Raw genomic sequence first — 22,502 nt, 5'->3', positions numbered from 1 at the left:
TCCTGCAAGCATAGCCCCCCTTTCCTCTTCATACTTATTTTGGAAATCAGGACTACTTTTTTTTTTTTACCGCTCTTGCTTTATTTTTTATTTCATATACGGTAAGTATCTTTTTTCCCCCGCACCATCCCAATACTGCTGCCACAGTTTGCTTACTCCCCACCAAACTATCCTTTTCCCCCTCTGATTATTTAAGTTAAATATGTTTTTTCAATATATTGTCTCCTGACAGGCTGCAAACATGATCAGGGTTTCCACCTCTAGTGGATCTTGAGGTTGTGATCATAATTATGTTGTCAGTTGTTCTTCCTGTGTATGTGTGCACATCTGCACCTGTCTGCACACCCGGCAGAGTTAGACAACATTACTCAGTTGCCCACAGGCTACCATGACAAAACGCAAACACACATAAATTCTCTTTTCAGGTATTGGAATTTTTATTTCACATTGACATCACAGGTTGTGTCTTTTTCTTTTACTTTGCACTTTATTTGAACAAATTCAGCTATTTTCGTTAAACGTGATGAACCCATAAACTTGATGTTTTGCATAGATTGTTTTTTTTAAATGTTTTGTGTGGTGTTTTGTCAGTTTTTGTACCCTGGTCGTGGAAAAACAAAAAGGTCATTAGGTGTAGTAGGAATATGAAGTGAAGGATCAAACACTTTCTGTTAAAACTGCTGTGTCAAACTAATCACTCTTCATGACTTGTTACTCCATTATTTTGTACACAGACATGGAAGCTACATTTTCGGGACCTGAATTGTTTTTACCCTCTTTGCCATGTTTTAATATTTCAATTTTTCTAGCTGTTTATCTTCCTTTAATAAAGGACAACTCATCACTTTGACTGGTTCACACACCAGCTCTTTGTTCAAAAAAAACATTCTTGGGGAAAATAATGGTACGAGTAGAACCAACAGATGGAGCCACATTTCCATTACGTGACACCGCACTGTGAAATTGCTGAAAACACACCACATTCATTCTCACCGTGGAGTAATGTGCGGCAGACTTTTTTTTGTGTGTGTCTGTCCTTTAAATGATCTTTGTAACCATTAAAAAAACAGAAACCAGAACATTGTGGCTCAGTGTTGTCATGATCAAATGCGCGTACACTGCCCCAGGCTTCAGGCTGCCATCAAATACAGTGCTGTGAAAAAGTATTATTTATTTTTTTGCATATTTGTCACACTTAAATGTTTCAGATCATCAAACCAATTTTAATATTAGACAAAGATAACCCAGGTAAATACAAAATGCAGTTTTTAAATGATGATTTCATTTATTAAGGGAAAAAAGCTATCCAAACCTACCTGGCCCTATGTGAAAAAGTAATTGCCCCCTAAACCTAATAACTGGTTGTGCCACCCTTGGCGGCAACAACTGCAATCAAGCGTTTCCAATAACTGGCATTGAGTCTTTCACGTCGCTGTGGAGGAATTTTGGCCCACTCGTCTTTGCAGAATTGTTTTAAAAACTGCATTTTGTATTTACTCGGGTTATCTTTGTCTAATATTAAAATTGGTTTGATGATCTGAAACATTTAAGTGTGACAAATATGCAAAAAAAATGAGAAACCAGGAAGATAAGATAAGATAAGATAATCCTTTATTAGTCCCTTTTTTGCAGGCTTACAGCAGCATAGAGTAAAGTGCACACAAGAGACATAGTAGAAGAAAGACAAGATAAAAATGAAAAAAAAACCAAGTATTATAAATAAGCAATAAAAAACAGTAGAAAATCAACAATAACTGAAATATTATATTTACGCTGCTGTAAGAGGCACTCGCGCGGCGCCAGGTAGTGATCATAAAGGCAAATACTTTTTCACAGCACTGTACATGCGCCTGAAGAGAGGGCATGAAGGAGCAGTTGGATACAGTAATGGTTAAGATTATTTACTAAAACGTTCAGTCTACCTGAAAAGTGCTTAAGTACTGTAAAGGACTGAAAAACAGGAACATTTTGTTCCAACCACAAACTCTCTCCTACACCCCCTCATTTATTTCCCCTCGTGTTCTATGAGTTTATATATTTGTGATGATTTTCCAGCAGATGTTCAAAAACACCTTATTTTTCACATTTGAAAATCACATGAGTCAAAATGTCAACTGTTTAAATGTTACACATGTGGGTCTTTATGCGCTTCTATATGTATCAACAGCAAGTTTGACCACAAATTCACTTTTTTTTAATAGTTAGGTTTATTCCCATCACAATGCAAAGTGGTGTATTCTGCACACTGTCAACACAAAATGCATGAAAGAAGCTACATTTCAGTCATACATATTCATGATGTATGTTTAAAGCCCAAATCTGCACTGCTATACTAAATATGAAGGTTGACACTGTGGTTTATAGCAGTCACAGCAACAAATGTCTCACAGGAAATCCAGATGGGTGCTGTGGGTACGACCATTTTGTTTTACAAGTAAATTAGCACAAATAATCTGTTTTCACAGAGGTTGGCTGTTTTGTGATCTTAATATTGTAAAACTTTAAGGCAAAGGCTTCACAAATAAATCAAACTAACATTGATGATGCATCTCTACCAAAGAAATGTCTTCTTTGTAAAAATGTATATATGACTATGTAAACTTGTCAAGTCTCTTTGAGATTTTAAAAACACTGTTTAGGTAGTTTTCACTTTAATAATGGTTGGTGTATTAGGCCATTGTGGGCAATGTTGAAAATCAATTAACTGTTTAAAAAAAGTACTAGATCCTGTTAATCAATATGCAATATAAAATGACAGGTATCTGTAACCCAAGGCTGGGTTAATCAGAAAGCTTGTAAACAAACAGATTTTATGTGTCAGGACTGAAACATCTCAGTGCATCATGAGACGATATAGCCGTCTGTGCTGCCTTAGATATTGGGCCTTCAATGCATTTGGATTATGATTTTAGTGACATACTAACCTACAAATGTGTGGTTACACCACTTTCAGTCAAACCAGAAGGAGGAAGGATACGTTCATTTCTGCAGGTGTTCAAGGACAGGAAAAAATGGCTCGATGTCTTTTGATATTTCTTCATTAACATCTTGAATAATTAATAATGCAACACTGAGTTGTGTTGAATAAGCACGCTGAATACAACAGGCTGTGTAAAATGATGGTTGTTTTTCCAATTGTGATGGCCAAGATGGGATTATAGAAATCAAAACTAGCATGTGGAAATGTTTTTTTGTATATATTTGTGTTCTTTCAGTTCCTCAACTGATCTCCATGGTTATACAGTTGCTACTTAAAACACTATGAATTTAGGGAAATACTCACAACCTACATTTAATACACCTTGTAAAAACATTATTTTACTTTAGTTTATCACACTTTAGTCTATCTCAGTTATTCATAATCTTAAAATCTTATAGTATAGATAGTACAGACAAAAGCGGAACCATTTAAAAGTGTAAAAGAAGTGGTGCAGTGTTGTAAGTTTTCCCGTCTAACATTTCTTTAGTTAAAACAGGAGAAGCATATGACAGTGGTGTTTGTTTAGTTTTGAAGCAAAGCATCTCAGAAGCAACCTCACAGAACTGCTGTTCATGCTTCTGCAGTTTTGTATTGAGTATATTTGTGGACCTCATAATGAAACACGCCAGTGTCTGAAACCACATTGAGGCAAACCACTTTTCCATATCCTATCTTCTTTATGCTTTCAAAAAAGCAGGTGTAAATCACAATTCAATTAGTTTCTAGCAATATTTATCTCTAGTTGTGATCTGTGAAAGACCCTTTCATCAGACTCTCACTGCAAGAACTGCATAAACCCTGCAAAACAAAAGAGGAAAGAAAAGGTGTGAAACAAACAGGAAAAAGCTTTTTTAAACAGGAGATGGGCGAGGGGAAACAGACACTTGAAACCCAGAACTGCCGCAGGTGTCTTTTTTTTTGCATGCTGGTGAGCATCCATACGAGCAATACCGAGAAAAAAAAAGCTGAGATAGAAATCTTGAGGTTTTGGAGACGACTGCAGCTATAATATGGCTAGTGATTCAAGGCAAGATTTTACACTGATATGTAATGTATAAATAGTATTATGAGTTTTTTATAGGGCCATTAAAGGTGAAATGTGGAATTATTTTTACGTATTTTTGAGTGTATCTTTGAGTTCTAACACACTTTCTTCCTCATAAAACATTTGCAGAGTAAGTTCTTAAATCCAGCATCCCTTACATCAATGATGTTTGTGTTTCAGTAAACATCTATAAAAACACTCTGTCCTTTTATTTTTCTTGGTTGACATCTTTGTCCATTTAACTCGAACATTTTAAATAACATAAATAAACATTAACATCTGGAACCACTAGTCAGTTACTGCAGCCACAATCTGCCTCAGGGTGTATCCTTATTGGCACCTGACTAGACAACGGTTGATTCTTACTTATTGATCCGAATGCTAATTGGCCTTTACATTCCCTTTATTAACACAAGACTCTATCTGCTGAGGACACTGAGGTCCTTTGGAGTGCAGGGAGCACTCCTGAGGACCTTTTTCGACTCTGTGGTGGCATCAGCCATTTTTTATGCAGTGGTCTGCTGGAGCAGCAGCAGCTCAGCGGCTGACAGGAAGAGACTCAATAAGCTTGTCAGGAAGGCCAGCAGTGTGCTGGGGTGTCCACTGGATACGGTGGAGGTGGTGGGAGACAGGAGGATGATGGCCAAGCTATCATCCCTGATGAACAACACCTCCCACCCCATGCAGGACACCCTGGCAGCTCTGTGCAGCTCCTTCAGCCACCGGCTGCTTCACCCCCGGTGTGTGAAGGAGAGGTACCGCAGGTCCTTCCTTCCTGCTGCTGTCGGGCTGCACAACCAACTCTGCTCCCAGCAGACCACATGACACATGACAATAAAAGCACTGTGCAATCATTTTTCTGTCTGTAAATATTATATTTCAGTTATTGTGTTTTTCTACTGTTTTTATTGCTTATTTATAATACTTGTTTTCTTTTCTTTTTTCCTTTTTATCTTGTCTTTCTTTACTATGTCTCTTGTGTGCACTTTACTCTATGCTGCTGTAAGCCTGCAAATTTCCCCGCTGCGGGACTAATAAAGGATTATCTTATCTTATCTTATCTTAAGACAAGAAGGTGTCAAAAAGAGTACTAGCTTGGGTCCAGACCTCTGAATCACCACACAGATCTCTAATCTGTTCAGTATTTCAATTAATGAATTCAAACTTTTTTCAAAGTGTTTTTAGAGAGAGTTGTTTCTTTTCAGAAAGTGGGGTTGAAATTAAATTAACATAAATTATCAATTCAACAGTTTCCCTGAATCCCTCTACAAACACGAAACCCTCTGCAGGGTTTTATTTCCCCTCATGTGCTTTACGTCACATTACACATGGAGGAAGGTATCTTGTCTCTGGGTTTCCCCTCAATGCATACGCTGTTCATGTGAGACTTTCATAATTTCTGCTGTGTGCCCTTCTGAGCCTGCTCACTGAGGATAATACAATATCAAAAGATTACAATTTGGTAAGTGATTACCGTAAACCTAATTTCTTCAGACTATGCATATACATCGTTGGTTACCAGGAAGATTTTAGTAAATTACATATCATTATTCATTATTTGATCAATGCATTTTAACTGCTTTTGTACCTCTCACTTGTTTTGTGCATGTTAACTTTGCCTAATTAACTAAACACAGATAAACATGAATTTAATCTTATCTACATCTTTTATCTCCACCTCTAAGCAATTTGTTCTCACTTTACTTTCTAGTAAGACTGTGATGTGGTTTGTAGCGTGACAGTGTGCCGATTGAGTCGTTCATCATGACCAAATGATAATTCATGCAACAAGTTACAGATTAAAGCATGATTAAAGCACTGTTACTATTTTGTAATTTCTTTCATTATTCTGCTCTTCTGTCTTTTTTTTTTCTAAACCATCTTTTTTATTTCTTTTGCACTTTTCATCCACATAATTAGTAGTGTTTCAATATTTTTGTCGTTATATATATATATAGTCAATATATTTGGTCCATGTTATTCTTGTGCCATGTTAGAGATTCTTGCTGAAACTAAAATGACAAATGCTTCCCTTTCTCAATTCTGCACATACCACAATAGTAGTATGACTAGTGGTCATAATTTCCTCTAGCTTAATAGGGAACTGAGAACACGTTGCTTGGTATCTGTTACACCAGGGTCAAGTAGAGATATGGTGCTTACATTTAAGAAGAACGGCAAAAAGGGCTGTTCTTTAACCTTCAATATATTTGCTCTAATGCGCCCAAAAATGTTCTGAGCACTGATACAACTTGTCCAGAAAACTTCTGCTTCTTCTGTTTTAACAAGGCCTAAATAAACAACAATTATTAGCCTATTCTCTGTTTTAAATCTGAATTTAGGATTCTTTGAATTTACATTTATTCAAAATGTGCGCTTACGTTCAGGATTATGTCTAATTGAGAGACAACAAATCAGTTTCTCAAAGACCGAAACCTCTTTGGTTCATAATGCATACGCTGATTTATCCTCTTTTGTTTGACATAATTCATTAGTGTGTTAGTTGAATTGTTATTTGCTCTTATGTGGTCCGATCTGTCTTGTTTGTTGCTTTATTGTATGACCCAGAGAATTTAAATGAACTGCAAAAAATGTGCTTTATAATTAAAAAACTCAGATGCAGACAATAGATGTATAAATAAAAGTGTAAACAGCACCACTGTGTGGTAAAGAGATCAAATGCTCAAGCCAAATTAATAGATTTGTTCTTCTTTTTGTGCAGAGTTCACCAATGGCCTATAAAGCGTCCGGTGAAAGCCTCTTTGACAGTCTTTATGATTTATATGACAATTCCTCTGATGCTGAATATGATTGCTGTGAGGACGTGTGCGACCCAAGCAAGGATGTGCAATTTGAGCAGGCATTCCTCCCAGTTCTGTACTCTGTGGCGTTTGTTGTGGGCATCCTGGGGAATGGGGTGCTGCTGGGAGTTCTGGTTCAGAGCAGGAGGACCTGGAGTGTCACGGACACCTTCATCCTCCATCTCGGTGTGGCGGATGTCCTGCTGCTGGTGACTCTGCCCCTCTGGGCTGCGCAGTCCGCTCAAGATAAGGGGTGGACCTTTGGCACTCCTCTCTGTAAGATCACCGGAGCTGTTTTTACGGTAAGAGGTGTGCAACAGGAAAGATGCACTAAAAACTGCCTTAGAGTGCATGATTTTTCACTTGTGTCTGATTTCTTTGTGCCCTCAGATCAACTTCTACTGTGGAATCTTTCTGCTGGCCTGCATCAGTCTGGACCGCTACCTGTCCATCGTCCACGCTACCCAGATGTACTCCCGCAAGAAGCCCTGGGTTGTTCAGGTCAGCTGCTTGGCGGTGTGGCTCTTCTCCCTGCTCCTTTCCATCCCGGACTGGATCTTTTTGGATGCTGTGATGAATCCCAGAACCGAAAAAGCACTGTGTGTACGGAACTACCACAAGTTCGACTCCGGGTCCGTAATTCACTGGCGACTGGCATCACACCTTATTTTCCACATAGTGGGTTTCCTGCTGCCTTCAGCCATCCTGATCTTCTGCTACTCCTGCATCCTGCGCCGGCTGCGGTGCGGCTCCCAGGGCCTCCAAAAGCAGAAAGCTTTCAAGGTCATCGTGGCAGTAGTGGTGGTTTTCTTTCTCTGCTGGACGCCATACAACATCACACTCATGGTGGACACATTTCATTCCAGCAAAATCAATGAGACCTGTGGAGTCAGAACGTCTCTTGAGACAGCCAAGATGGTCACTTCCTCCGTGGGTTTCCTCCACTGCAGCCTCAATCCCATCTTGTATGCCTTTGTGGGTGTGAAGTTCCGGCGTCAGCTCCTGGACATCCTGAGGTCTCTCGGCTGCAAGCTGAAGACAAGTGCCAAACTGCAATCTGTTGGTACCAGCAGGAGAAGCTCCATTTGGTCTGAGTCTGCTGACACATCCAACTCCATTGCTATTTAAAAGAGAGACACAAACAGATTAACAAGCACATTTCAAAACTGAACAAACTGACAACATTTCTTAAATATCCCATGTTGTAAAAAGTGAGATTTAAATGATATTATTTTATTTTTATTATAAAGCAGGTCCAATTACTGTAAAAATACTGTAAAAGTATCAGAAAGCTCAGTAAATGGAGAAATACACACAGACTGTATTCAGAAACTGCGCCTTTAAACAAGCAATCGGGATTTTTAATTATACATTATATAGACCACTCCAAAGGTTTTAAGTGTAATCCTTCTAAATATGTCCCAGTTTATTTCCGGTTCCAGTGTATGTAAATGACAACAGCTGACAGGAACTAAACATGGACACAATCATGGACGCAATTCCATTGCTAAACGTGCTAAAATGGCGTGTTTCAGGTAAAAACAGGTATATTCAGACAGACAGTATGAGAAAAATAATGTTAATAATAAACAATATATATATATTTTTTTATCATTAAAGCATGCTAACCTGTTCTTGTATAAACCCAATATACAAGTATGACATGGAAATGAGCATAATACGTATGTAAAAAAAGACATGAACAGCAGAGTGAACAATGCTTTTGTTAATTTCTGGTGTTATATAACTGCTAACATGCTATGCTTTCTTTCGGTGACCTGTACCAACATGAACATGACTAAAAATGTTTTGTCTGTCTGGGACTTGAGGTCAAACACCTGTACTTGTAGGAAGCAGATCTATTTTTTTTGCATTAAAAGTATTAATTTCCCTTTTCTGACTTCAAGGCTACATTTGCGCATAACATAATATATATACTTCAGTGAATATAACAACTGTGGCTATATACTGCTTTGACATTTATTTTGTACCACAATTATTGGTTACTGTATGATGTTTTTTTATTTGTGTACATGGATTGTTCAAACACAGAATAAAATTATTTTTTTCAATCATAAACCAGTATTTTTTCAACATTACAGTACAGCAACATTGCAGTAAAAAATTCTATCCAAACACACATGCACTTTATTTAAAAAAAATCTTTCCTAAATCATAATCTTGGGCGGTAATTAACAGAAACTGATGTTTTCACATTTTTCCTATACATACTGTATACACTGTAATACATGATAGGGGATAGTTTGCAGCATGAATTTTTACAATTTAAACTTAAGGAGAAGTTAAAACCTTTGTATTCTCTGTTCTGTCTGTATGTATTGATCATTTAAAATATTTAAATGTAGTAACTTCTCTAAAAAATGTTCTCTATGCTTATGATAAACTTAAGATCAGGTGAAAAGAATACATGCGTGAACAACAAGTAAACCAAACTGCAAACCATCACGTGGGGGTTTCAGTGGAAATATCATACTTCTATTTCACAGGAAAGTGAAGGAACAAAAAAACTGAAGCCGCACATCCTCAAACATGAGGCCTAAGCAGAAAAGACAGGTAATAGATGAGTAAACGGCACGAAAAAAACGCTGTGTCTTGTGTCAGACAACCAATACGCAAAAAGGTTACTTTAAAAACCGCAAAGGTGACACTACTGCTTTCTTTCCACACAGCAGATCTTATCATAATTAAATGAGAAGCACACATTTAACAACAGCAGGGTGTTGGCACTGCTGTTAAAAATAGATCACTCCTTAAACTTGCACAAGTTTGATTCCAGCAATACCACAGGGTATGTATAGTAAAAACAAAAGCAGCAGCTCTACTGGTTCAGTCACTGAGGTAGAGAACAAAGCCAGCGAAGGGTTCATAAACTCTTTCACAGTCTTTAAGAGTCAACAACGTGGCTGCACAATCATTCAAACACATCAAGCTCTGTGTGGTATGTGGTCAACATGCATCAGTCTTCTTTTCAGTCATCGAGTCACCATGCTCAATTCTTTGAAACTTTTGCACTTAAAAGAATCAAAGGCTTGAATTTCTGTAGGATTCAACCCTCACTTTCTTGTGGACGGCACAACAAAGTTTGTGTTTGTATTGATAACAGGTTTGTTACTCATTAAAGAAATGTACAGTTTAGCCGCTTATCTCTTAGATTGGTGAGAGTTTTCAGCTTACACAGGAAATAACACTTCAATCTGAGACAATGTTCAAGACCATTTATAACCAGTAATGATATAAACTTGACATGTTGCTGCTGTCACAGATAAAACCAGCATTTCTCACATTAGACCAAATCTTTCAGGCTTCGGCTCTAGATGAACTGAAACACCATTAAAGAGGAAGGAAACTAAATGGCCTGAGCGGAGGGAAGGTGTTTTCTTTCTTGTGTGAAATAATTTTACACTGAGTTTTTTTAAAAGCACACCCAGTTGTGAAAGACCAAGTTATTTAAGGTAATATTTATATGTGTTAACATTATCTTGCCTTGAGCGCAGAAATAAAGCGTACCTAGCAGGCCATAACCTGCACAGCAGCAAGGAGGTGAAAACCAAAAATATAGCGCTCAACACAACGTGCACCGTGATCTTTAGATAAGATCTTTTCTTCTCTAACTCCTCTTCATTCCTTCATTTCCCACCTACACCCATTTTTTCAGTCAAATGCCCTTACGCACAACACTATTCTCACTCCACCAAACAAACAGACAAGTCTTTAGATGAGAGTAAACCGAGAGCTATGAAAAGGCTGCAGCACCAAAACAGCGGCCTTTCTTCCCCTCGTCTGTCACCTGACCGATGACATCACCACCTGTTTGTGTCATCTGCTGTCCTGCAGTCCACAAACCCATGCTGCAACAATGAAGTTGAAGGAAATAAAGCTGTGGGATTCGCCAAAGGGAAGTTCCCTCACTGCACTGTGGTCTCACACACACACACACACACACACACACACACACACACACACACACACACACACACACACACACACACACACACACACACACACACACACACACACACACACCTCAATCCTGGAAACTTTACTGCCTGAAGATAACAAAATAACAGAAGAAGGGAATCAGTTGATTCATCAGAAGTAACAAACTCTGTCGGTCTGGATAAGATATATATTACCATATTCCATTCCAAGAATTTCAAGCATGATGACATATATTTGTCATTATAGTTCATGATGATTGTTTAACAGTTTGAATGGTTCACTGACACATTTCTTACTAATATAAAACAATATATTATTAATAATAATAATAATAATAATAATAATAATAATAAAAAAATATAGATATTTACAATTGAATAAAAAACTCATGATTCATGGTAACAAGCTAACATTGTGCAACTGTGATTACAAAATAAAAAAAACAATGCATGTCACCATGATGTGGCACGGAAACATTCGCATTGAAGTGCAATTTCTAAAAGTCATGTTTTTATAAATATCTATTCCTCATCCTTAGACCATCATAAGGTCCTCAATCCTTTGAACCCATGACAGAAGTTCACACTAAATTCCCTTCAGGGGTGGTTCATCATTCTGATGACTTCTGAGTCACAGGAGGGTTTTTTTGTCCAATAATCAGCACTGAGTTGACGGCCCCTGATGATCTACACTTGTCATCTCATTCAACACTTGCCCTTCTGGATTCTGGTCGGATGGGGCCTCCTCGCCAACACCCAGCCCCCACAGCGAGCTCTCAGTTTCAACTTTAGCACGCTTAAACATGGCCAGTGTCTGTTTCCTGAAGTTTCCACATAGGCCGAAATAGAGCAAAGGCCTGAGGCAGGCGTGCATGCAGCCCAAAACAGATGTGACGATCAGAGCTTTTTTCAGGGAACTTTCAGGCTCCTTTGAGAGGCGTCTTGATGTGTCCACAATGAGTGTGATGTTGTACGGCAGCCAGCAGAGAAGGAAGACCAATATCATGGGCAGGATGAAGGGGACGGCCTTCTGCTTCCGGGGGACGTCAGCGCTGCACTGAAGCCCCAGCAGGACACGGCAGCAGCAGATGATCAGGACGACTGCAGGCAGCATGAAGCCCAACGTGTGGTGGAGGACTCGTGACACCAGCTGCCAATCAGTTGCTGACTGGGAGTAGCTGTGAACACACAGCCATTTCTCTTGCTTCTTCACCACCAGGAAAACACAGTCAGGGATGGTGAGTAACAGGGAGACGAGCCAGACCGTCAGGCAGCTGATATGAGCTAACCTGGGCTTCTTCTGGGAGAACAGCCGGGTGGCGTCGAAGATGGACAAGAAGCGAGCCAGCAGAAAGATGCCACAGTAGAAGTTGATCTGGGAAAAAGAATATCAGAACTTGAGTTTTGATGTTGTGTAAGATGGAAAACTCCAGCCAGCTTTCACTTCTCCCTTACTCTGATCCCCTCCTCTTGCCTCTTCCCAGAAATGCTGAAATGCCTGGGGGAATGTGGATGTGACCGGGGAGTATACTTGCTCAATGAAAGTATTAAGTACAATGACCCTGGTCTACCAAGATAAGGGAGGGAAAATAATGGCCATCAGCCAAACACAACTTTCTCACAGCTTCACTGAAAAGATTTCCCTTTGACTTCCCAGACGCTGCTTGTTCTACACACCACTTTGTACTTACATTAAAAACAGCTCCACTGATCTTGCAGAGAAAACCCCCAAAGCACCATCCACCGCGTTGAGCCTCCTGTGCCGCCCAGAAGGGCAGCGTCACCAGCAGCAGGATGTCCGCAACACACAGGTGGAGGACGAAGGTGTCTGATATACTCCAGGATCGCCTCTTCTGACCCAGTATGGCCAAGAGTAGTCCGTTTCCAAGCAGCCCTACAACCAGCACCACGGAGTACAGAACCGGGATCAACACCGATTCACTGTCCCTCGGCTCGATCTCCTCTATATACTCGTAGTTGTCGTCGTAGTCGTAGGTGCCGTTCTGGCTAAATATTCCACCGAGGTCCACATCCATGGTCATCTTCTGTGGAGGCAAAAAGGTTGAAATTAAAAGAGAGAAATCTAAAAATGATGCAGTGCCTCAGAGGACGGATGTCGAAAACACCAGCTTATATCCTCTTCTCTGAGTGTCTGTGTTTGACAGTCACTTGTGTTTGAGAGAGTTAAGTCCTGAAAAACTCCCCCTTTGGGAAGTCCAGCTGATGCTTTTTAAACAAGCCCAAACTCACTCATAACTCACATGGTGTGATGTCACCATATGAGGAAACAGTGGAATGTTTCTTTAATAGAAAGCACAGTTCCCCCTGGCCATGCACACACACACGCATACAACATATATGAAGCTATTTGTTGCACAATGGCTGTGAGCTGTGGTTGTTACTGTCAATGAAGGTAGGTTTGAAAACATGTACGTAACGAAACCAGAAGCACTGGTACGTGATAAGATAAGACGCATTATAGAAGCTTTGCACAAATAGACATGAACCAACCACAGCAGAGACATTACGAAACTGAAACTTCCAAATAAACGGAGATGTAAAAGCTTGAATGTCAGTACTACAACTTACATTATGAGTCACATCGCTAGAGAACATATATTCCAAATGGCAACATATACTTATTATGAGACAATAAGACTTGAACTGTATGTTATGCACATTTAGGCTGTATAAAGGCTTCAGCTGCAGACTGAAGAGGACAATAACAGAGGGCGGATGACACTAAAAAAGGACAGACTCTTCACACCGGCGTCAACAGCGTTAAGCGAGTTTACTGCCGTGTTTTATTTGAAGGAGAGCGGACGGAGATCTTGCAGCTGTCGAGCGCAAATCAAGTCCAGATAGAGAGAAAAAAAAAGAGTTTGCGCGTAAAACTTGAACAATCCCTAAACTAAGAGTTAGATAGTTAGTTAGTTTTTTTTTTTAGAAATGCACTGCGGTTGAGAAAAGTAACGCAGACGATGAGGAAAGCTGCGCGTCACAAGCTGTTTTACAACACAGACGCACCTCGAGTACAAACAGTGATCTTACAGGCTACACCAGCAACAGAATGGACTTACATGCACTTTAATTGCGTTGTTTTTGGTCAATCAAATGTCACTTCGTCTCGCACATCGCAAACTCTGCCAAATCTGTCATTACGCACGAAAAACCCGAGCGGCTCGATGAATTCATTTTCAAAATAAAATGTGCACTGGAACTCACTGCAGCGTCAACTAATAGAAAAACAAAAGAAAGAGGTTGAGAAGTGGACAACGCGCTTTGTGTTTGCAGCGAGTAGCACATTCATTGATACACATGGCGCAGTCCTCGTTGCCTTTGTTATTATGGTGGGGTAAAGTTGCTTTATTGTGAAGGACATATCTAGATTCCGCTTGTCAGCTGCGTGTTGTTGACTTGATGCTGCTGTGAACACACAGTAGAGTCAAACAAAGAATCGCACATCGTCCGCACACAGAGACGCTTTCCACGAGATGGAGCTGTTGTGTTTCCAAACCGAACAAGAGGGTCTGACCGTCTGAGGGTTTACCCGGTTGGTTGGATGAAAACAGTGAAGAAGAATAAAATACACAATATGTCCTTTTACATCAGTGTGTGAGAGGGATGTTTAAGTATGGTTTTAGTCAATCTTCGAGATAAAACAAAAACAGGCCTGAGTAAAAAAAAAAAAAGAAAAGAAAAAATCAGATGGAAGATTGAAAACTAAAGCATGTCTACTATAAACCGAAGTAATGCTGTGGAATAAAATAAATTACAATTTGAGGTAGTTGACGGCTACTTTACTTGAGTATTTCCATTTTAAGGTAATTAATACCTCTACTTTCCTACATTTCAGATGGATGTATTGCACTTTTCCCAGCATTACATTTATGTGACAGCTGCTGTTGTACATTTTTATATTTTTATTTTACATACAAATATGATATAATATTACTAAGTAAATGTATAAAATGCAATGCATTGATAAAGATTAAACTACTGGTTTCAAAACTGTTGGACTTTTAAACAATTTGAAAATTTGTAATCTGAAAAGTAACTAGTAACTGGGATTTTCAGACAAATGTCATGGAGTTAAAAGTACAAAACCCTAAAAATTTAAATACTCAAATAAAGTACAAGTACCTCAGATTCCAGGAGACCCGTCAATGCACTTGGCAACTGAATGCTGTGCCTGCTAAAAGTTGGTCAAGTAAACATGCATTACATTACATTACAGTCATTTAGCAGACGCTTTTATCCAAAGCGACTTACAGGAAGTGTATTCAACATAGGTATTCAAGAGAACTACTAGTCACCAGAAGTCATAAGTGCATCCCCTTTCTTAAACAAGCATCTTAAAGCATAAACCAGAGCAAAAGTATAGTGCAGAGGCAAATTACTACGAAAACAATAATTGCAACAAACTAATACGAATACAATAAGTGCTACAAACTACTACGAATAGGATAAGTGCAGTAAACGAATACGAATTCAATAAGTGCAGCGAACTGATACGAATACAGTGAGTGCAACAACTAATATGAATACAATAAGTGCTACGAGGAAGGCTCAGGGTAGTGCTTCTTGAAGAGGTGAGTTTTCAGCCTGCGCCGAAAGATGGGCAGCGACTCTGCTGTCCTGACGACATGCAGAGAGAGAACCTGATATGTTGGTGCATATATGAACATGACACTATATTTTACTACAAAATATTTATTACAAAAATCTTTGTACATCACAAACATCATGGGTTTTCAGGTAATACACAAAATTCAAAACGAGTGATACTGCTAAAGAGTCTCAAAGCTGTATATGGATCACATTTTAAAAACGAGAAATGGGAATTTCAACACAACCATTTTCACTGTTTGAACATCTGAAACTTGTTTTGCCGCACACAGTGTTGAATCTGTTGATAATATCTACTGAGTGAAAGGATGTGAGAAATGAGGCCGACTACTGAGGCCACAGTTGCATCACAACTGCTGAACAAGCTTTTCTAGGAGTATGAAGAAATAGACGTTTCACAAGATTTGACTTATGGACACAAAAATCAATTCTCCCTTCAAAATCAGTTCTCACGAAAAAAGTGAGATGACCGGGTCAGTATGTGGCGTCTTGTTTAACTCCATACTCAAAAAATGAAAAAGTAGGCTACCATGTTTGAAGCTGCACCATACAAACAATCAGATATCGAAGCACCAATGGAAGAAAAGTGTTTACTTTTCCCGCTGAGAACATTTTAAAGTCCTTATTTAGCTGAATTTATAATACATATTTGAATCCTTTCTTTTTCTGAATCCACTCAAGCTCACTTTCTATTTTTCTCTCAACCGTAACACACGCACGCACGCCCACACAAAAACAAAAACACCTTGCTCTTCCTGTCTCTCATTTCACACCATAACAGAGTAGGAGGTGTTTTCGCTTTCTGCAGAGCTGAAGGATCCGGTGGTTTTCCTGAGCCTCCTCTGCTTATATCTCTCCATCCCCATCAAGCCTCTCTGTCCCAGCAGCCCCTTACACATTCTGGCCAGCTCCCTCCTGAACTTCACCCCGACGAAGCCATACAGCAGAGGGTTCAGGGCGCAGTGCGACAGCCCCACGCTCTCAGAGATCAGAGTCCCAATGTCCACCACGTGGCCAAACTGGCAACCTCCAGTTACCACGCCTAACTTGTGCAGACTGTCTACCAGCTGGAAGCAGTTGTACGGCGCCCAGCAGATGACAAACACGGACACCAAGGAGACGATGAGGCGGAGAGACTTGCGCCTCTGGCGGCGAGTGGCGGTGCAGAGAGACCTGAAGATGCGGAGGTAGCAGTAGAGCATGATCAATAAGGGGAGCCCGAAACCCAGGCCAACACTGATCATCTGCAGCCCCACCTGCCACTGCATGGAGTTCTGAGTGAACCACACCTGGCATAGGAAGGCCTTCTGATTGCCCACAGTGTTCACCTCCACTACCTGTTTGAAGGCAATGTCCACCCCGCTGAGGCCAAGGCAGCACACCCAGATGAGGGCACACGCAATCTGGGCATGGCAGGTGTTGCGTCTCCAGCCGGAGCTGACGGCATGAACGATGGCCAGGTAGCGGTCAAAGCTGATGCAGGCCAGGAAGAGGATGCCGCTGTACCGGTTCAGGGAGAAGAGAGCACCGGAGATCTTGCAAACAGCCAAGCCGAACACCCACTGGTGAGCCCACTGCACCGCAAACAGGGGCAGGGTGATGGCCAGCAGGAGGTCAGAGATGGCCAGGTGTAGGAGGAAGGTGTCGGTCAAAGAGAAGGCGCAGGCTCCTCCTCTTTGAGAGTTTCGGTAGCGTTGGATGACACACAGCACCAGAACGTTGCCCACAAAAGCCAGGAGGAACACCAGAGTGTAAACGATGGGGGAGTACCTCTGTGCAAACCTGTAGATTTCGTCCTGTAAGCACGGGACGTAACTCTGGCTTGTGTCAAAGGCCATGGTGTAATTGTCATAGTCATATTCGTCCTGTTGACAAGAGAGGAAAAGACTTAAGACTCAAGTTCTTGACAGAGATGGATAATAAAGAGTGCTTCTCAGCATTTCACAAACTGTGTAATCCAGACACCAATCATTGTCTATTTTCTTTTAATTTACTTGAGCCTCAGTGTTTGGCACAAAGGTCATACATAATAAGTGTAAAAAATAAAACCTGTTTCAGTATTTTAGCAATAAGGAACTTTAAAGATAGCTAATGATTGTGCAAGATACTGTACAACATTTGAGTAACTCATCAGAAAATATCTGTTGGAGGATTATATGTTCTCTAAAATGGTTTAAACCTGCTCATGTTATAGAATCTAGGTGCAAAGGGAGACAGTCTCAGTTCGCACTTTGTGTCCCCCGATGGCAGATGATGCACATGAAAGATTTCAAAATATCCACTCACCTGATAGTCATCTGTGGTTGGATGAACTTGATCCATATTTGTAGCAAACAAGGAGGCAGCAGAGCACCTGAAACCCTCCAACAGTCAACAGAGCACCCGTCTTTGCCATCCTCATTTATCCAGAGCAGAAAGAAGAAGTTCAAATTTCAGGAACCGAATCCTCACTCATTTAAAACAGCTATGATAAGAAAAGAAGACTGCGTCAGGGAAATTGTGACATACATCTTTAAAACATGGCTGCAGCCAGCTATAAAACTCTGTCAGACAGACAGTGCATGACTGATGTTCTCAAAATGGAAAAATATTCTATTTTCTACTTAGTCTATACTGAAGATCCAATTTGTGTTATTGTTATGTGTACAATTCTTATTGAAAGGCGATTTATGGGAATTTAACCCAAAGGACGTAGAAACTGGTTTTACAATACAACCTCCAAAAAGTGGAGAAGTGAAAGTGCTTGGTCGGCAAGAATCTCTACTATTTGTTCTTTATGTTCTGCTTGCTTTGAAGTATTAAGCATTACAGACTGTATTGTAATAACTTGGTGAAGACTTACAGAAGTATTCTGTGATTGTCACAATTTTACAAATCCATGAAAATATCAAATTATTAAATGTACTAAAAGCTTGTTTCTGGTTTTGATTTTAGGGATTTTTAACTATAGCACCTTTGCAAGGCTTTGGTCAAGTGAAAATTAGAGCTCTATTTATATGCAATCAATGTTGAAACAAACAAATTAGTTCTTATTCACTTGACCCTCTGGAATCTAGTTAAGAAGACAGGACGCAAACAAAGGGGCTGATGGGGGAAATCATGGATACTTCATACGTTTAAATAGAATTAAAAAGAAGACAATTTTTTAATTTGATCATCTAAGTGGTTAAAAAATAACAGACTTTTGGGAAAAAAACATGAACACGCTCATTAGAGACTTTGGACAAAAGTGGCATCTGCAAGAATGCACTACGCAGTAAAATAAAAGTGTTTAGGTGAAGTTTTTAAACACATGCAGACTCAGCTCAGGAACAATCAACTGCTGTTGGAGTGAGAGAAAATGCATCGATGTGTCACAGAGCCCTTTTTTTATGCATAACTTCCACAAACTTGACCAGAGGCAGACAGGATGGACAGAATGACTAAAGTCCCCTTTCAGTAGTTATGATTTATTTTCAAAAACAACTACAACATGTGAGGAACTGAACACTCTTGCGGTTACTTCTGTCTCGACTCAGGGTCTTCTGGTAAATTAAATTATTGTGCAACATCACTGCTGTTTTGCTTCCTTCTGTCGACTTGTTTGTGAGATGAACAGTTTAATACACACCACAGAAGAATAATGTTAAAGCTCCATATATTTAAAGTATGCAAACTGGTGAGCACATGGAGAAGTACAAGTGGAACAGATTATTTTTCTCGGTATTTCTAAAAATAGTATTACTTATAAAAGTACCAAAGATATACAGTATGTTAAGCGTGACTTTTTTACAGTGTTAAAATCAACTAGTCAGCGCTCTCTGGTGGACAAACTGTGTAATTATATTGTTTCTAAACTACCAAAGCCAATAAGTAATACGACCTTACTTATCTTCAGACAAATACAACTATTTATTGACTTTGCCAATCTACCTGTCCAAATCTGTAAGAAACATTATATCTGTGGGATATTCACTTTCTTTCAAGCTTGCATTACATGCAAGGGGTTAAGTCACAGAGGGGCATAACAATGCATTTATCTGTTCTGTCTTGTCTTGTCTTGGCAGGTGTTTTGTAATTGGAGTTTAGCTTATAAAACTATCTGCTGTTCAGATCTGTTTATACAAACCGCATTATGATTTGAGGCCACACCTCTGTAACCTACCTACCGGGGAAACTCTTGCTTAATGTGTCTGGAAGTTCACCGGTTAAATGGAAAAAAAGAAACATTATAGTTAATCCAAAAATTGCGTGAAAATGTATGCATTACATTTTCTTTCATCTCACATTTAGGAGAGAACCATGATACAATCAGTATAAAAAATAATGATTGTGCATGTCATTTTCTATTATCACGGTCTCTTCACACACCATTAAGCCCACGTGTACATTGTATATTAAATTACAAAAAAATGAACCATTTAATAAGTGTTTAAATAATGTTTACAGGGTTAATATTTTTTTTTTTTTTTTTACACATTGGTTTTACTTCCTCATTCTTTGTCAACGAGTCTCACGGACACCACTGTTTCATGAGTAAAAAAACGTATTGAAACTCCTCCCTTTGCCAAAAACTGGGAAAGCAAATTGAAAGGTCACAAAATATAGAAAAAAGTTCAGTATGTTATATGGGCTATGCATGAGCAAACATAAAACAAATTTGTTTGAAAAAAAAAAAAAAAGGTATTCACAGGCAAAGATTTTTGCTGTCCCGCATGCTGACATAAATTATGTTTGGGGTCAGTTGTTATAATTGTATTATTCAGTTACTATGCATAAAAGGTTTCTAACACTCCAATAAACATAATCCAAATTAATTTGGGGTTTGGGATGGCAGCGCTGTGTTAAAAGTTCTGTTAACACCAATCACAGATTGAGAGCATATGAAAATAGTTAAAAACTATGTTTATAAGAAATTCTTATGAAAGTAGGAAAAGGCATGAAGTATCAAGGTGATAAAACAATTTAAAGTATGCCTTTTGATCTGTGAAAGAGGACCAGGTGTCTCCAGTTTTTCGTTTCAAGAGGTTTTTATCAATGTTTATACAAATACAAACAATTGTGCAACAATTTGAGTGTACTAATGACCAGCATTGGTATAAAACTAGAGCACATTGGTTCTTTTCATTCAATTCTGTCCTGTATCTAGCAAGGACCACTATGGAAATGAATTATGTCAACTTTAATGTTTGCATCATAATATATGATGAAAACATCGACGGTTTTTTTTCCCCGTGTATTTTTGCAACTGGATCATTTAAATATTTTTGACACTCTGAAACTTGAAAATTTAACATATGTTGTATTGTTGTCCTTGGTATCTTTGCATTTTGTTTTGAGTCAACTAAAGTTATGTTGTGTGGTTTTTATTCAATCACTGTAAGACTTCTTTAATGTCTTAAATTAACTCAGTTAAGACTATCATAAATATTATTGGGTCTACAGCTAAAAAATAGGTGTTGTATTCTAACTAGTTAAGAAGCCTTTTTGTATTGACCACCAGTGTTTTTACAGAGCCATCTATATCTGGACAAACTAAACAAATTAAATATGTAATGTCAATGTCAAAAGATTTATTGTAGCACAAGAGTACCAACCAGCTCTGTGCTTGAGGGTCCCAGCTCTTTTTCTGCTATTATTTTCCCATTCATAGAGTTGGACCCACAGTGTGCATACACACCACGCCTGCCATAGAGGTAAAATGTGCTTTATAGGTTGCTGAAATACAAATATGCACTATATGCCCACTTTGTTCTTCAATAACTGTATGCTGATAAAGACCAAGTCATGTGCAGTGCAGCGTTTTGAAAAGGTGATACGCCCCAAAACTAAACACTTGAGTTTTGTCATCACAAGGTGAATGCACCTGCCCAAATGGCTATTGTTTGCCATGTCATATCAGCACAGAAACTGGGCTCTGGTGCAAGAGTGATGTCAGACTGGGTATAAGAGTTCTGTTGCCATGCATTTGCCCTCGTTTGTGGATTAAACCCCGGACTGTCTACACCGCAAGACCACCTATTCAGGGACCGTACACAAACCTCTGGAGGAGAGACTAGGTGAGATATGTAGCAATGTTTCTTCCAAAGCCGAGGTTATCTCATTCTTCTTCATGGAAGAGTCTTATTGTTTTTAATTTAAATTAATTGCACTGAACTGATTTTGCTCATTTAATGCCTCCCTCTCTGGTGCAATAAATGAAATAAGCTTAAATTGGTTCAGGTTGGAATTAAAACCTGGAAAAGCTTTCACAGCACAGATCTGAACAGGGTATTTGTTTGGGGGAAACATTGCTGCAAAAAGGGCTAGTAAATGTTACCAGATATGAAAGTCTGGTATCTTTAATTTTTAATAATACTGTGATTTAGTATAATATGATCTGCGTTCCTTTGTTTCTACTCAAAGGGATGGCGTTCCAATCAAATGTGATCAACTCTCAGCCTCAGGTCTCCATCACACAGTACACTGTGTCGTCCGGATTAACAGATTGGGGTTCGAATGTGTGCGACTGCTGTGAAGACTGTGGCATCTGTGAGTGTTAACACCTGTTTGTGGAAGCAGGCAGCAATGAACCAACACTGTGAAATGAATTCCAATGTGACAAGGTGCCTTTCGCCTGCAGGTCTTTGTGCAACGTTCATCCCTTGTATCCTGGGCTGTAAGGTGGCTCAGGACAACGGGGACAGCTGCTGCTTGCCCTTCCTTCCAGGTGCCATGATTGCACTAAGGACAAGCATACGCAGCAGATACCACATCGAAGTAAGTGTGTTAAAACTGTCTAAACACACATTAGACCACACAAACAATGCCACAGCTCATTCCATACTTAAAAGATTATGCTATTTTGTAGTTACTGGGAATCTGGTCAGTAAAGAAGATATCATTCATCTCGATACTTCTTTTTTTTTTTTGCATGAGATCACTGATGTTTGTCACCAGTTAACTGTTCTATGTGCTTCTCGTCAGGGCTCGGTGTGTGACGACTGGGTAATCATGGCCTGCCTGCCGCTGTGTGGACTGTGTCAGATGGCACGGGAGCAGAAAAGGAGAGGATAAAAGGATTGGATGTTGATTCTAACTTTTAAAAATTACAAAAAAAAATTACAAAG

The 22,502-nt window shown here is 39.4% G+C and overlaps 4 protein-coding genes across 5 annotated transcripts; 2 read left to right on the top strand and 2 right to left on the bottom strand.

Moving 5' to 3' along the window:
- The first annotated feature begins 5,387 nt into the window (after positions 1-5,387).
- cxcr3.1 (chemokine (C-X-C motif) receptor 3, tandem duplicate 1) lies at positions 5,388-8,885 on the top strand. Of its 2 annotated transcripts, XM_054621546.1 has the most exons (3): positions 5,388-5,487; positions 6,748-7,128; positions 7,217-8,885. In XM_054621546.1, the coding sequence occupies exons 2-3, from the start codon at positions 6,757-6,759 to the stop codon at positions 7,952-7,954; spliced, it is 1,110 nt and encodes a 369-aa protein (XP_054477521.1). In that variant the 5' UTR covers positions 5,388-5,487; positions 6,748-6,756; the 3' UTR covers positions 7,955-8,885. The 2 variants fall into 2 exon arrangements, with proteins under 2 accessions (XP_054477521.1, XP_054477522.1); XM_054621547.1 differs by lacking the exon at positions 5,388-5,487 and having other exon boundaries at positions 5,993-7,128.
- Positions 8,886-10,964: 2,079 nt separating this feature from the next.
- Positions 10,965-13,932, bottom strand: LOC129109474 (C-X-C chemokine receptor type 3-like). The gene is made up of 3 exons (XM_054621548.1): positions 13,866-13,932; positions 12,477-12,830; positions 10,965-12,160 (listed from the first exon to the last, which is right to left on the bottom strand). Exons 2-3 carry the CDS (start codon positions 12,825-12,827, stop codon positions 11,444-11,446), a joined length of 1,068 nt encoding a protein of 355 aa, XP_054477523.1. The 5' UTR covers positions 12,828-12,830; positions 13,866-13,932; the 3' UTR covers positions 10,965-11,443.
- A 1,595-nt stretch (positions 13,933-15,527) lies between these two features.
- Positions 15,528-17,788, bottom strand: cxcr3.2 (chemokine (C-X-C motif) receptor 3, tandem duplicate 2). Its single transcript, XM_054622038.1, has 2 exons — positions 17,701-17,788; positions 15,528-17,279 (listed from the first exon to the last, which is right to left on the bottom strand). Exons 1-2 carry the CDS (start codon positions 17,734-17,736, stop codon positions 16,182-16,184), a joined length of 1,134 nt encoding a protein of 377 aa, XP_054478013.1. The 5' UTR covers positions 17,737-17,788; the 3' UTR covers positions 15,528-16,181.
- Positions 17,789-21,800: 4,012 nt separating this feature from the next.
- cnfn (cornifelin) lies at positions 21,801-22,449 on the top strand. Its single transcript, XM_054622417.1, has 3 exons — positions 21,801-21,924; positions 22,016-22,152; positions 22,360-22,449. Exons 1-3 carry the CDS (start codon positions 21,801-21,803, stop codon positions 22,447-22,449), a joined length of 351 nt encoding a protein of 116 aa, XP_054478392.1.
- Positions 22,450-22,502: the final 53 nt, after the last annotated feature.

This window comes from Anoplopoma fimbria, chromosome 20, assembly GCF_027596085.1.
Source record: "Anoplopoma fimbria isolate UVic2021 breed Golden Eagle Sablefish chromosome 20, Afim_UVic_2022, whole genome shotgun sequence".
NCBI classification, from domain to species: domain Eukaryota; kingdom Metazoa; phylum Chordata; class Actinopteri; order Perciformes; family Anoplopomatidae; genus Anoplopoma; species Anoplopoma fimbria.
Note: the sequence above shows the minus strand (reverse complement) of the source record. Positions and strands in the feature narration are given on the sequence as shown.